The sequence below is a fragment of the Pundamilia nyererei genome, unplaced genomic scaffold, assembly GCF_000239375.1.
Source record: "Pundamilia nyererei isolate P.nyererei 1_Seehausen unplaced genomic scaffold, PunNye1.0 scaffold00049, whole genome shotgun sequence".
Lineage (NCBI taxonomy): Eukaryota > Metazoa > Chordata > Actinopteri > Cichliformes > Cichlidae > Pundamilia > Pundamilia nyererei.
In genome coordinates, this window is record NW_005187450.1 from 2995868 (window position 1) to 3011247 (window position 15380).

The window sequence follows — 15380 nt, forward strand, 5'->3', positions numbered from 1 at the left end:
TCTCTTACCCCGTTCTGTGTGTTGCAGTGCCGCGTGCCGACAATGCATCCGGCTTCCTCTATCATCTTGAGGATGTTGCCACCGTGGACGTTGCCCGCAACGTTGGCATCGTCTGGCCGCATAATCCTGCAATAATTAATGAATGCATTACTACGATTCAATTCAATTGTATTTACACAGCACCAAATCCCAACAACAGTCACCTCAAGGCCCTTTATATGACCCATGACTTTCGGTCTGATTCACATTCAAATTTGTGTCATTATCTTTTTATTACATATCACCAACTGTATTATAAGCTTCCCGAATAGTGTTATCAAGCAGTGCACGCAGTATGTTTTTCTTCTTGTTTTTCAGGTTAAGTCACCTTAAGGTTAACCTGTTAGCAGTCGGACGTACCGCCCACGGTACATTGGATGGTTTAGGGGACTAATTGTAAATTTGTAGGACTGCTAAGGGGTTAAGTACCTACTAACCACTAGTTTTATGAAACTTTGTCCAAAACAACCACAAAGACAAAAATGAGAAACTTTTTTTTTTAAATGCCAGAAAGTCACTCATGTGCTGCATCTTTGCACATAACAAGCCGATAATGCAGCTCTCCATGTCTCCACACTGCATCACAGCTTAAACACAGCATCATTATCGCAGACGGTGCATGAAGTGGCTCCATTTCTTCAGTGTATGGATAAACGAGTCGTACCAGTTATACCTGGTGTAATCACTTTACGCACTGTTAATCCAAAATGTACAAATGTCTAACCACAATAATGCAGTGCGCCACTGCACTGACTAATTCTGTGACACACACGGTTAAGATTTAGACTGTGTGTGTATGTGCGTGTGTGTGTGTGTGTGTGTGTGTGTGTGTGTGTGTGTGTGTGTATAGAACAAAAAGGAAGACAATACGCAGCTTGGCAGCATTAGTAAGCCCTTGTGTAATAGAAAGGTGATCAATAACTTCCCATAAAACTTGACAATTCTCAGTTTTCTATTTACTAGAATTCACAAAACTCCTCACCATATGTAGGAAATGACTAGGAACCAACACAAAATGATCAAAACAGACTGTGTGTGTGGGTGTGTGTGCATCAGTAACCAAGTACCTGCTAAGATGATTTTTGGTACACTTCCAAGCTCCAGTCGTCTCACCCTCCCTGACATCTTTGCTTACTTGCTTACTTTGACTATGTTGCTGTTTCTCCACCACTGCAGTCGTCTTATCCACTTCATCTGAAGCCTGACTTTGCTGAGCCCTAGAGCAATCCATCTCTAAACACGGACTGGCTCTCAGTCTTCGTCTCTCACCTACTTCCTCTGTGTATGAGCTCTAAGAACCCAGCTTTCAAGATTTTGAGATCTGACGTTGATGGTCTGAGTGATGTCATGGAGTATTACCGCTCAAACCACATTAACTAGTCAAACTGGATCTCAGCAGACCCGCTGATACAAAAACAGACAGGAGTTAGCTAATGAAAGAAGTCATCATCACATTGAGGTTTGAGTCTTGCAGCTGACAGAGTTTGACAGTGACAAATCTGCCAAGATGTCCTGAGACACATGCAAAGCACCAGGTGAATGAAACTTGTCTCAGATCCTTAATTCATGACAATGTTTCTCCACTGTATTTTTCTATAGTAAAGACTAAATTTAGAAATTTAGGAAACAAACTGAAGATACTTGGCCAAGATTACAACCACCCCAGTACCAACATAATACAGTTTAATATGTTCAACAGAATAGCAGTAAGTAAAATAAAAAAAGCCAAGTCCACAAACCTTTCAAATCACACTTACACACCTCCAAATCAGGATGTAGTTGATTAATCACTTGTTTACTCATGTAAATCAACCAAAATATCTATAATACACAGATTATATACACAGGTGAGTACACAAAAGCTGATGTTGTTTCTGATTAGAAGCAGCACCACTGGACTAAACATACAAACGATATATAGATGATAACTAACTGAAAATGCAAAATATTGCTGTTAATGGGTGCCTAAGACAAAACTCTTATTTATTTATTTATTTGATTTAGTTTACCTGCGTCGAGAACAATGTTGGCTGAAAGACAGAATTATCTTCACAAACTGGGGTCTCAGTGTCATTTCTCTCCCGGCTGTCCACAGAACAAGATCACAGCACAGGTGTGAAAGTGATTTTGCATCCTAGTGTTTAACTGCAAGCATACTTACATTACCATGTGAGACAGGCATTTGCCAAACACACTCACAGATCCATATCGCTGTATGCATAAACAGTAAGTCAAAGAATGTTGTCTTACCACTTGGTGTTCTCCTATTCTGTACTAAAAGTCACAAAATAAATTGTTTATATTTTTTAGCTTTTCACAAAGCCGTTGTACGAATCTTCTAGAGAGGAACAAACTGAACTCTGAGCAAACAGTTGGAAAAAATATACCTTCCTAGTGTGTTGCAGAAAAGCAATCTGAAGTTCTTAATAGTGCCAAAATGAAAGTCAAAAAATATTGGATATGAGGCCAAATGAAAGCCAACAATATAAAGATCATAACGCTTCCAAATGCACTCTTAAACTAATCACGAGGGCGCTTTGATGGATCCTGTTTAGCTTCTTATTGCAGCGAAGAAATCAGACGGAGCGCATCTTTGATATATAGTCAGTGAAGCTGACTTAAAGAAGAACTAGCTGACTAACTTCCTGTTAATGCACATACATCCACTTCTAACTGTTCAGTGACGTTAAAGATCATTGTGCAAAGACAGAATATCCAATGGATCAGTCAGGGTAACTTCTTAGGAAGACCTCAATCTAAATGACTAACAAAAAAAGCCGTCCTCTGGACTATACTGGGTGTTTACAGTCATAGTGTTGTGGTAAAGTGGCAAAGTGGACATGTTATTAAAAAATTTTATGCAGTACACATTTTCCTTATGATTTGAATTTTAGCTCTGCAAATATTTATTCAGTCATTTTACACTCCATTGATTAAAATAGGCACTTTTTCTGAAAAGCTTTGATGGCAGAGGGCCTGCTGAGACGTTCACATAATAAACTTGCACTTCCTGGCCTTGCTCCCTGTCATTTGTGCACAATGCTCACGAACCTGTTGACATCAACTCTGTAAGAATTTGCCAGTGCAGCAACAAGAGGAAGGAGAGAAGAGAGCAGGATGAGTATACCACTAGGATTTTGGGTTTGAGCTGGGCTCTCAGTGACTTTTCCACACACACGGCCCAAAAGGTGACGTTCTGGTGATTGAATAGTTTGTATTGATCCTTTTGTAAAGGATTGAAACACTTTCAGCGCTTAAATGTTGAAAATATGCACTCATACTGAATTCTGTGAGTGATTTATCTAGAAGCTGGTGCACTGAAGCATGATGAAGAATGATGTATTCGATAAGTGAGTGCACCTTCAGTCTGTGACAACCTGTGGTTGGTGGGATTCTTTTCTTCGCTCTTTGCTTTTAGACATTACATGGTTTTCATGTTAGTTTAGCAAGGCTAAATCTGTTTTGGGCTTGTGGCAGTGTAGCTGAAGTAGATAGTGTGAGTTTATAGCATAAGCTTAAATAAATATGTTCACTGACCCAACCTGTGACTGTCGCCTTTGTTTTCTGTGATCATTAAAGATAATCCCATAATCTTTGATGATCACTGTATTATTATGACTGTAAACATTACATTTTTTTATGATTACAGAAAAGAAGTTCATATCCAATCGAACTACTAGCATCTTACCGCAACATCCCAGTAACTGGAAACTTACTCCCACATGGTCAGTCACCTAAAGGTTTCAACGCATCAATCATGCAAAACCTGAAATACTTGACATCCTCCACGAGGGGGGGGCGGATCAGACCCAATGTTTAAAGAAATACTTTTGAAGTTATGATTCATTAATACTAATACTGTCTGGCTTCAGAAAGTCTTCCGAAGACCGTGGTAAACTTCTCAGAAACTGAACACTGAGCAGTGAAGAATGAGAAAAGATTATAAAACTTAAATGTCCTATAGATGTCATAGTGACTTATATAAGTATCATATGTTGCTGTTTTAGAATAATTGAAATCTTCTTTTGATTGTGCATTTTTTTTCTGTCTTTTTCGTCGTTTTTCGTGTTTTTACTTGAGGGAATGTTTTATTTTCCTTTTTTTCTTTTCTTTAAATGTAGGCATATATTTCTGACATAGCAGAGGTGCGCAAGAGAAGTTTGGCTCCATCTACGGACGAGCGCAAGTACTACCACCTATTCTCTGGAAAATTACGCGCCGTTGAAAGGTATTTTAATAGGTCGCAGTCGTGCCCTTATTATCACAGATGGCTGTTTGCTTTCTGGGCTCTACATCTGTTCATTATCTGATTAAATAAATAAAGGGGCAAAGTGCGGACTAATTAAACTAATGTCCAGACAAATTGAGTCACGCGATAAACTTTCACGCGATAAAGTGTTTACTTTTCTTGGACTTTGGGTAAAATGGTAGTGGCCTTCGTCCTTGGCCGTGTTTCGCCTGTTCTGTATGAGCTAACCGCGCTGAGGTCATCACTTGCGAAACGCGGCTGAGATGGTCCGCACCTCTGACGAAGCTCGCACGTTAAACATCCTGAAAAAACTGCGTCTGTATTTTATACAACAGCACACGTCAAACATCTTGAACCAGCGGCTGAACTCGCCTCGGGCGATGGAGTCTGCGCAAAAATATAAAAAGAAGCAGAAGCGGATTATCTGGGTTATCGTCCTCACAGCAGCTCTCACGCAACTACGCCGGTAGCCGCGTTGTTCTCGTCATTTGGCGACCAGCAGCACGTTATTAGCATGTGTGTGAAGGTAGCACTCGTGTAAACGTGCCTTATTAAACGTCCTACCTGCATATCTGAAGGGGGGATGCTGCCTCGCCCGTCTGCGGTGCCGACATGGTTCTCGTGTTGCAGTGAGATTCGTGTGTGATGTGAAGGGAAATCACTCTCCCGGCGTCCGCCGGCTGCTGTGGTCGCAGTGTCTTTGCGAAATGGCTCGATTAGAGGAAATGTGCAGAGCTCGTAGAAATTATCTGCTAAATGTTTTGCAAAATCTGTTCTTTCAAATTGCCCTAAAATAACAAACTATTATATTATCGATATAATAAGCCAGAGAAGATCCTTTGCATTCCATAGCTTCCTAAATTGTTAAATGAGAAAGGCATGTTTGAGAAACAGAAACCTCAGCTATGTCAATACCTATAATCGCCCAGAGGGGGGCAGCAGAGACCGCACTTTCTCAAACTATCCATTCAGGAGCAATATTTTATGCTGCCTGCTGTGGGCGCATTTGACCTCAAAATGCGTCCCAGCCAGTGGCGTCAGTTTTGTTCACATCTGCCTGACAACTGTGTCATATAATACTTTGTTCATTAATGTAAAAAAATGCATTCAATTCTCTACGCCACGTTTTAGCTCAAAAAACTCCGTTTTTTTATGTACACATTGGTGCTGCATTGTCTGCTTTCTTCCTGTAATATAGGTCAGTTCATACTGCCAGTTTTGCTTTGCAAATTTGCTGCGTGCCTTGTCCTGCCCCTGTCCTTACAGTTAAAATCACAGTCATGGTCCAAAGAGCGTTTTTCCTTTTATTACTGAATAAACGATCCATATCAATAAACCTTTAAAAGACCAGAAAGTCTAAGCAAAAACACAAAGCGAGATCTAACTAGTTTATTTATTCATTTATTGTACAAAATATACAATACAATTTGCTGTAAACAGCAAAAATACAACACACCCCAACAGAGATACTCACTGCAGACATTTTATGTCTACAAAGTTCATCTGCACAGATTCAGGACTCTGAAGTCTGTTGTGCAAATTCAGACATAAACTGACCCTTTGGGTCTTACAGGGCTGTTTCAATGGCCCCTGATTACTTAGTCCGCGACGAGGACTAAATATTGAACGTATACATACATGCAGATTTTTAAAAAATTCATATATACACGACTGTCTACACTTGTCAGCTTGTACAGGACAAAAGACTCGCGCGCAAAACGAGTATACAATACTCAACCAATACGATGAATTGTTGCTTTTCATCACGGAATCCAAGCTCTTAATCACTGTGTGTATTTACAGGTAATGCTCTCTCAATATTATTCCCAACATTAAACACATTACAGTCTTTTTACAGCTGTCGGAGGACCACTTAAAAAATTTACCAAGGTCTCCACACTGCAGCGCTGGCAGTCTGCGAGTCTGACTGCGCATGGTTTGGGACCGCTGCGCTGCTGCGTTGCTGACTCTGCACCCTGGAGCTGAAGCTGGATTTGATGCTCAAGAGTCTCTGATGGATCTGAGGCAAAGTCATCGAGGTCTGGGCGCAGCAGTTCAGGCAGGTTGGGGTGACGGTGGCGGATATGGACTGCTGGACAAATTCATTGACGCGCTGGTGTGCGTCTGGATCCAAGTTGGTTTGGGGAAGCAGAACAGAGACGCGTTTGAGGCACGCCTTAAAACCTTCCCTGTAATTCTCCACAGAACCTGAAAAAACAGATAAATGTTAGGATTGATGTTCATCTAATCTGTTGTTAATACATTTAGAAATAAAAGGGTTAAATAAGTCATAGCTAACTTACTTTTAGCGTTAGCAGGTTGAATGTCACCGAGGAACCGCACGGTCATTTCCAGGATGTCTGCTTTCTCAAGCTTGGAGTAACGAGAGTGCTGGAGACAAAAAGGAAAAGAAGATGTTAGATGTACGAGTCAAAATGCTGTGCTGACTATAGTCAGTTACATCTGCAAAGTGATGCATACTGAAAATGTAAATTCAAACAACTTACATCTCTGCCTGTGAGGGGGATGATTAGGTTTTTTAAGCGGTTCAGACTTTCGTTAATACGGGCGCGTCTTCTTTTTTCCATTAGCGGTTTCATAGTCTGAAACAAAAGGACACATAGAATTTAGTATTCATTCATTACAACATGTGTGAAGTATGCGGTAAAAAAATACTTAAGGAAATGAAACTAAATTTAGCCACTTTGCTTACCTTTCTCAGTTCAAGAGCGTCTTTTCTTTTGGCAAGAGATAGCTTTGGGGAAAAAGATTGGAGAGCTTCGCATGTCATGTTCGGAGACATTTTCAGCGTCGACTTTGTGCCAGAGTAGTGTTCAAAACCAAGATAGGCGAAGTTGTGCCTCTAACGGCCAAGTACTGGGGTATATATCCAGGTCCGTGGCGTCGGTTTCCGTGCGTCATGGGTACGCCCCCAAGCCGGCACAAAACGATTTGAACGGGACCCACATTCTACGAAAACAAGACAAAAGCATCAAATTTAGTCAGATAACCATCTGTCTTTTACTTTAATCCAAGCGTAGCTGCGGTGCGTGTCTGCGCTATGATCCATAGACCAAACAAAATCTGTGCCAGAAAGCTGAGGAAATTTGTGCGTAAAGAAGCTTTCAGTTTTGACGCGTCAAATGCTAATTCATCAAATATCCATTCATTAAGCCATACATTTTACATCATATTTTAAATATGATGTTTTAATACAAAGATAGGTTCATTTTTTTCTCACACAGTTGATGGAACTAAATTTTGTTTTGTTTCGAAAACACTACTGGTGCGTAATGACGCAGTGTTCGGAGATGCCTAGAAAGAAAATACAGGCTATAGAATTATTTATTTTGTAATTTAACTGTGAAATATAACAAGCTACGCATATAGAATCACATTTTATCCGTATTCTCACTTTTCACTGGCTATTATTAAGATTTTCTTTACAGCTGAATTTCCTGTTGCTGTTCAAATCTGTTCGTTTACTGGGATATAATGCGTGCAATTCTGACACAATATTCTTCATATATTCTCTGCATGGAGCTGTGTGTTTAAAAATAAAAACTTAAAACAAGAGGATGCAGCACATGCATTAGTCGCACAGGGGCCAGGCTTGCATGCAAGAAAAAAAGTGTCCACATGGATATAGAATCTTACTCCAGGCATATATACCCAAGCCACGCTACTTTCAAATAACATCTGTTCTTAGATTTTTACAACAATGGTTTTGCATGTGACGTTTTTATGCAGTCTCTACCCAGGGGAGGTCTCTACCTGTAGGGTGTATCCCACTACAGCTAACGCATCATGCAGTGAGGTGGGGGCTTGAAAAAACAAAGGGTGGGTGCTGTGGGTGCATTTTATTAAATCACAATAACCATAGCAAAATATAAAAGGACACCAGGTTGTAACTTACTCACAAGGCATTTTAAATCTTTTTGTCCGTTACCTGTCCGTAGTCTAAAAGTATTTAATAACCCAGCAATCTGTCCTGCCAAGTGTGAACCAACTTTAAGTGATAACTGTGATATTATTGTTATTGTTTAAAATATAAACTGGATAGGCATGACAACCCACCAAATACCACTGCACTCTGGGGAACCACACGCGCAGCACGCGCCACGGGGAACAGATGGCTGTCTGTTAAAGAGCTCCCAACTCTACCAACCCCCAACTTCCATTAATGACCCCCACACCCCACATACTCCTCCTGCACCTCTGTCGCATCCGGAGTAAGCAGTCTCCTGGTCCAGTCTATGCGCGCGCACGCATACACACAGAGCGACTGTTCCAAACATTTGTGCTCTTTTTCTATAAACCTCACACGCACGACACACGATCTCAACGCGGGTTTTGGCGTGGGTATCCCATCTGCAAGCTTCTAATAGGTCCATGTTGGTAGGGTCCAACTGAAAGAAGCTTTGCATCTATCCCGTTTTACTCTATGCTGCAGTTGTCTCCCATAGCTTGCCTCTGTTTTGTTTTCTTTTTTTTAAGCGTCCACGCTATCGTGACATGTTTGTTTATCATAACTACACGATAACAAAGCTCAATCTTTTCACAGAGATGAAAGATGTTTGAGCAGGAGTGCATGACTCTGTCGATATCTTTTCGAAGGAGTATTATTTTGTCTTACCGGAGACAGTGGTAGAAAAAATAAAATAAAATATGACTGTAAAATTCTCAATTCTACTACTAAATTCTCTAATATAATATATATCCTATCTTTCTACCTGGTTCAGTTTGAGTTAATATTTTTTTAACGCAATAGAGTATAGGTATAATATTGCAATGGGGTCGATTTGTGAAGCTATCTTAGTTCAGTATTTAACTTCAAATGTAAACAAATAAATACTAAAGGGGTAAAATATTGAGATCAGAAGCCTACAAAAGATCTTCAAACGAAGTCAAACCCTGTTCTGAAATTGAGAGGCACACTTGCTGCACGCGCCCCTCGCGCCCTGCTGGGATTGCAGGACGATGGTGGTGGGAGGGGTCGGCTCTTCTCTGTTTTGCTCTTACGGTTAGAGTCCTCTTTTGTGTTTTCAATCAAATTCGGCGTCGACAAACCATCTGTGCAGACCGATAACAGCGAGCCTTTGTCTGAAATGTACCAACACTTCATGGGAATTAAGGGTGGAGAGACTTTTTGCCTCATCTCGAGATTCGATGCTTTTCACGACTCAAACAACGGAGAGCACCAAATTCAGTATTTTTCTCTAACCATGTACAGTTCACCTATTTTAGTGGAGGCTATCACTTCAGTGGAAACGTAAAAATATCATTTCTCGGTGAATGTAAAATTGAAAAAAGTTTGAAAGAGTATGAATATTAATTACTTCAGAAGAGTGTCAATTAGGCTAAACTCCCCAAACGGAGCTCTTACTACAACGTCTATATGTCTGCTCGAGTGCAGAGCGTCAAACAGGGAGTTAAAAATCTAAAGAGTAGTGATATGAATGAATATGAATCTCTTTTTTACTACTTCATATAAGAATTTAAGCCGTTTTTTTCTGACACCTAAACTGTGAAGTTCTATGACAACTGACTGTTATCATAAACTGTTCTATGATAAAGTCATAACTATGGAGAAATAAATGAATTGTAACATTTTTCCATTTGTTCCAATTGGAATTGGAACAAATGGAAGTAAATTCTCGTAATGTGCAAAGGTTTTGGGTAGGTGTGGAAAAAATGTTGTAAACAGAGAATGCTTTCAGAAAGATAAATAATGATTGTTTATTTTTTATCAGTTTACAAAATGAGCGAACAAACAAACCAGCATCAATTCTCATAGGTACACTTGATCAAATTCAGGGACTTTATAGGATTACAGTCAGATGATCAACCAGTTATACCAAACAGATGCTAATGGTCAGAATCAGCTGTGTAAGAGACCTAAAACTGGGTGATGAACAGCCAAACTCTGCTACCAAGGTGAGGTTGTGAAGGACACTGCATCAGCAAGGTCTCTCCCAGACAAAGAGTTTAAAGCAGACTGGGGTTTCAAGATGTGCTGTTCAAGCTCTTTTGAAGAAGCACAAAGAAACGGGCAACATTGAGGATTGTAGACGCAGTGGTCAGCCAAGGAAACTTAGTGCAGCAGATGAAAGACACATCAAGCTTATCACCCTTTGAAATCGGAAGATGTCCAGCACTGTCATCAGCTCAGAACTGGCAGAAACCAGTGGGACCCAGGTACACCCATCTACTGTCCGGAGAAGTCTGGATGGAAGTGATGTTTATGGAGGAGTTGCAGTCAAAAAGCCATACCACTGACGTGGAAACAAGACCAAGTGACTTAAGCATGCACAAAAACATAGGAACTGGGGTGCTCTGGACAGACGAGTTAAAATTTGAAATATTTAGCTGTAGCAGAAGGCAGTTTGTTCATCGAAGTGCTGGAGAGCGGTACAATAGTGAGTGAGTGAAGCAACACCATGCTTCAGCAGTGAAGCATGGTGGAGGTTCCTTGAAAATTTGGGGCTGCATTTCTGCAAATGGAGTTGGAGATTTGGTCAATTAATGTGAGGAAGCCTACATCCAAGCCTAGGATTAATCGTGTTCTTAATCCTGAGAAATACAGGCAGATACTTATCCATCATGCAATACCATCAGGTATTTCCAAACACACAGCCAAAGTCATTGAGAACTATCTTCAACGTAAAGAAGAACAAGAAGTACTGGAAGGTATGGCCCCCACAGAGCCCTGATCTCAACATTATCAAGTGTGTCTGGGATTACATGAAGAGTAAAATGGAGGGACAGTATCCTGTCATAACCACCAAACTGAAGACACAAGAATACTCCATATAGGAATGGAACAATTGGAGGGTTTTTGTAAAGACTTCTGACACTAATAAAGCAGTACTTTTTCATTTCAGAGGCAGACAATGGGTAAATGGCACATGGTCATAACATCAGAAACATCTTTATTTGGCTACATTTGTGCACACAAACAAGGAATTTGCTTCCAGTTTACTTTGCTTCCTGCATGCAAAGAAAAGAAAAAGCTTTTTTTTTAAAAAGTAAGAAATAACATGTCACAGAAGTTATATGACCTGAACAATATAACAGTGGGTTATTTAACTGTGTTCGTCACAGTGACAGCCTGTGAGAAGAAATTGTCTCTGTGGTGGCTGGTGTTCCTAAACAGAGCTCTGGAGCGCCTGTTTGAAGGCAGCAGTTTGAGCAGTGTATGTCCAGGATGTGAGGGGTCAGCAGAGACTTTTTCTACCCATTTCCTTTATTAAAGCTGAAAATCTGAACTCCAATCACATCTTAATGTTTTCATGTAAAATGTACTGTGGTAGTGCAAAGAGGGATCATTGCAAAAACACTATCATTGTATCAGTGTCCAAATACATATGGATCTAACTCTATGACTGACATGATGGAGCTGTTCACAGCAATGTTCACAATAATGTCCATTTTGTGCATTTTTTTGAAAGCAAAGAGTATTTATGTGAATTGCAGTCATATACTGATGACTGGCTGGTGCTGGTAAGTGCTGCCTAACATCTACACAAATTAGAAATGCTAGATATTTAATGGCAGAGCAGAATTCATTCTCTATGTTTATGTACAAGTTTAATCAGAACGGGATGTCAGAACTGGCCACATGTTTTTCTTTTGGTTATGCAAAATGGCAAAACATTTACTTCCTAATGTTAAGCAAAAGTCTTTGCTTTTGCTCACCAAATGAGTAATTCCATGGAAATTCAATGAGCCTCCCATATAACCCCCTCCAAATCAGCAAGTTGTAATTTTTGGACTTTATCAAGTGTATTTGACCATTTTTGTAAACATCAATGTGTTTATTGACAGTATGCCAAATTTTATCATCATACTATAAATATATCACATGTTCCAGCCCCCCAAAGCTCATAGAGATAGATTAAAACTCCTTTTTGAATTCTTTTGAAATTTTGAGCCTTCATAATTGTTTAAACATGAAACATAGCCAGATTGAGTTCTCAGTTAAAAACTGGAAACAAATCACTTTTATCCAAGTGTCTGCCTTGAAAAGCGCTATATAAATCCAATCCATTATTAAAGCCAGAGTCTCTTTTGGTTTCTTTCTATAACCAAGTTTAAGTATCAGTGTACCGAAACTGCACCGATATAATATCAGTGACTAATTGTGACAGAAACAAGGACAATACATAGATGTTTTATCTGTTTTATGATAAGTCACTGTAGAAAAGCACATTTTGGTTAAATCTTCAAGGGCTGTATCATCATAAGGGATAGGTGGTTGATCAAAAAAAGTTATAGTATAAAAGGTCACCTTTTTGCTCTTTATGCCAGTCTCATTTTCTAGCCATGAAAATGAGACTGGCATGTCTTTTGGACTTTGGGAAAGACCTGGAGTAAGATAAGATAAATCTTTATTAGTCCCACACGTGGGAATTTTTTTTGGTTACAGCAGAAAGTGGACAGTACAATTTAAGAGCAGCAAAAAATTTACAAAAAAAAAAATAGAATAAGATAAAATAGAATAAAATACTATGTCGTATCAAGGAAATTGCACTTAGTAATATAGCACATAATGCAGACTGGGCGAAGGCTATCATGGTGTATTGGATGTGTGTGTCTGTCTGTCCGCACGTGTGTGGTCATCTGCAGAGACCATGTTGTGGAGTCTGACAGCAGTTGGAAAGAAAAACCTGTGAAATCTCTCCGTCCCACATCGTGGGTGCCGCAGCCTGCCACTGAAGGAGCTGCTCAGTGCTGTTGGAGTCTCCCGCATTGGGTGGGAGATGTCCAACAAGGATGACAGCTCATCCACCATTCTCCTGTCGCTCACCACCTCCACTGAGTCCAGAGGGCATCCTAGAACAGAGCTGGCCCTCCAGATCTGCCTGTTCAGTCTCTTCCTGTTCCCAGCAGAGATGCTGCTGCCCCAGCACACCACACCGTAAAAGATGGCTGAGACCACCACAGAGTCATAGGTCTTCAGGAGTGGGTCTTTCACCTCAAAAGACACAGGTACAGCCTGCTCTGCCCGTTTCTGTAGAGAGCATCTGAATTGTGAATCCAGTCCAGTTTATTGTTCAGATGAACACCAAGGTACCTGCAGCTATCTACAACCTGAATGTACAGCTGTTTAGTGGTTGCAGTGGAGGATGTTTGTGCCTGTGGGAATCTACCACCAGCTCCGTGGTTTTTCTATTGTTGATCTGGAAGCAGTTCTGCTGGCACCAGTCCACAAAACCTATGGTCAGTTCTCTGTACTCCCTGTCATCCCCATCAATGATGAGGTCAACTATAGCAGAGTCATTAGAGAACTTATGCAGGAAGCACTGGGTGGAGCTGTGAGAGAAAAAGAGAGGGGAAGACATGCGGCAAAGGGCCAGGGTTCGCACTCAAACCTAGGCCCTCTGCTTTCAGCCATGAGGCATGTGGTTGCCTGCTCATCTGACTGAGCTAAAACCACGCCCAGAAAGAATCCAGAGTACCGAGTACCCAGAGAGAATACTCGCAATCACAAGGAGAACATGCAAACTCCACACAGGAGGGTTCCCGCTGGCTGGTGGAGTCAAACTCAGGACCTTCTTGAAGTGAAGCATCAATGCTAACCGCTGCCCCACCATGCTGCCCCACCATACTGCCCCATGATTCACTTTGTGTCAAAATAATTTATCATCAAATCAGATTTTAACACTCATGGATGTAGCTCAAGGCTATGAAATGGAGAAACAGCATAATAGTTCAGGTGAAACAACTGAGAGGTTTTCTCTGATATATTATCAGAAAATAGAGAAAACACCCGAGTCTTTCCAAGTCTGAGACCAAAATACAAAAGGTAAACATTTTTCAAAGTCACCATCTATGGGGAAAAATAGATGAAATACATGAAATAATAAGTTCATATTCCAATTGTTAAAATCAGTATTAGGGGTTCTAGAAAAGGCGCCAAATAACTAATTTGTTTCTATCACATGGCAGTTGGAGGCTGTTTAAACCTTTGATAGGTCTAGTGATCTCTAACATATAGAAGTGTGTGGATTCGTGGCAAAAGAAAATGTGCAAAGGATCCATTGATATGAGAGATGTCCCCAGGAAATATTTTCTATAACCGGAGTACTGACAGTAATGTGACTCCATAGGAGGACCCCCAAATATGTTCTAACTAAAAGAATTATGCATGAAATAGTGGTCAGAAATTTGATTAAGCATTATTATAAGAGTCAAAAATACCATATGGAAAGCTGACATGTAAGTGATGCAAACTTAAAAATGCAGATAGAAGTTTCTAGTTTTTAAGAAAACATTTTACAATGTTTTATTTAAATTTCCAACTGTATACATTCGGCAGTATATATCCTTCTCCTAATTAAAAAAGAAAATGCTACAACACCAGCAGCTATATGCAACAAACAATTTAACTTAAACACCTGAAAAACATCAAATGCAAAAATAAATTCTTCAAATAAATTTCTGCATATTTCATCTCTATAAAGTACAACCATCTTTGCTCTTCACCAGCTTCTTTTTCATTTTTTTTTTAAAAAGACACATTGATGCTTTAGGTTATGCGCTGTCACCATATTGGTTGAAAACAAATTTTTAGTTAACTTAATAATTCCTCTTAGATTCCGAATTTTCCTCATTTTGAGCTCATGCAGGTCTAACAAAATTTCTACACAATATGATTTCTGCAAGATTTTGTAAAACCTTTTATATTATCATTTTTATCTGAATAAAACATAATTATAAACGGCTTGCTCTTTTCACAAACTGAATGTAGATAAAGCACGGGGATTACATCTACCATCTATATGTCACACCAAGTGCGTTTTCTGCAAAAGGTGTTTCATGGTTTTTCTGTAATAAGGTTATACATTATTTAAAAGCAATACAAGACATACACTGCACACACACACACACACACACATATATATATATGTGTGTGTGTGAGAAAACGCTTTCTCACGCTGAGAAAACGAACTTCAAAACGTTTAACTATGCAGAGCACAACATGAATGACCCTGAAAGTAACATTGACCCAGATACCCACTTCTACAATAACACCAATAATACTTGTGAGTACTATACAGATGACCAATTCAATGTGAATATTAAAATG

At 39.9% G+C, this 15380-nt stretch overlaps 2 protein-coding genes across 5 annotated transcripts in view; both read right to left on the minus strand.

Moving 5' to 3' along the window:
• acot7 (acyl-CoA thioesterase 7) overlaps positions 1-5180 on the minus strand; it is a 57822-nt gene extending 52642 nt beyond the window's left edge. For 2 of the 4 annotated variants that reach the window (XM_005733004.1, XM_005733003.1), the window contains exons 1-2: positions 4853-5180; positions 9-126 (exon numbers count right to left, since the gene is read on the minus strand). In XM_005733004.1, the coding sequence (XP_005733061.1) occupies positions 9-126; positions 4853-4902 (168 nt within the window). In that variant the 5' untranslated portion in view covers positions 4903-5180. Of the gene's footprint in view, positions 1-8; positions 127-1106; positions 1333-4852 lie in introns of those variants that run through there. The other 2 variants (XM_005733002.1, XM_005733001.1) reach the window with 1 other exon arrangement.
• Positions 5181-6170: 990 nt separating this feature from the next.
• On the minus strand, positions 6171-7091 carry LOC102207236 (transcription factor HES-2-like). The gene is made up of 4 exons (XM_005733069.1): positions 7002-7091; positions 6796-6891; positions 6592-6679; positions 6171-6496 (listed from the first exon to the last, which is right to left on the minus strand). The coding sequence occupies exons 1-4, from the start codon at positions 7089-7091 to the stop codon at positions 6171-6173; spliced, it is 600 nt and encodes a 199-aa protein (XP_005733126.1).
• Positions 7092-15380: the final 8289 nt, after the last annotated feature.

Coding starts and splice junctions, on each gene's coding strand:
- LOC102207236 (XM_005733069.1), bottom strand. CDS start 7,091: ATGTCTCCGAACATGACATGCGAAGCTCTCCAATCTTTTTCCCCAAAG. Junction 6,892..7,001: donor ACGCTCTTGAACTGAGAAAG/GTAAGCAAAGTG, acceptor CTTTTGTTTCAG/ACTATGAAACCGCTAATGGA. Junction 6,680..6,795: donor TCCCCCTCACAGGCAGAGAT/GTAAGTTGTTTG, acceptor TTTTGTCTCCAG/CACTCTCGTTACTCCAAGCT.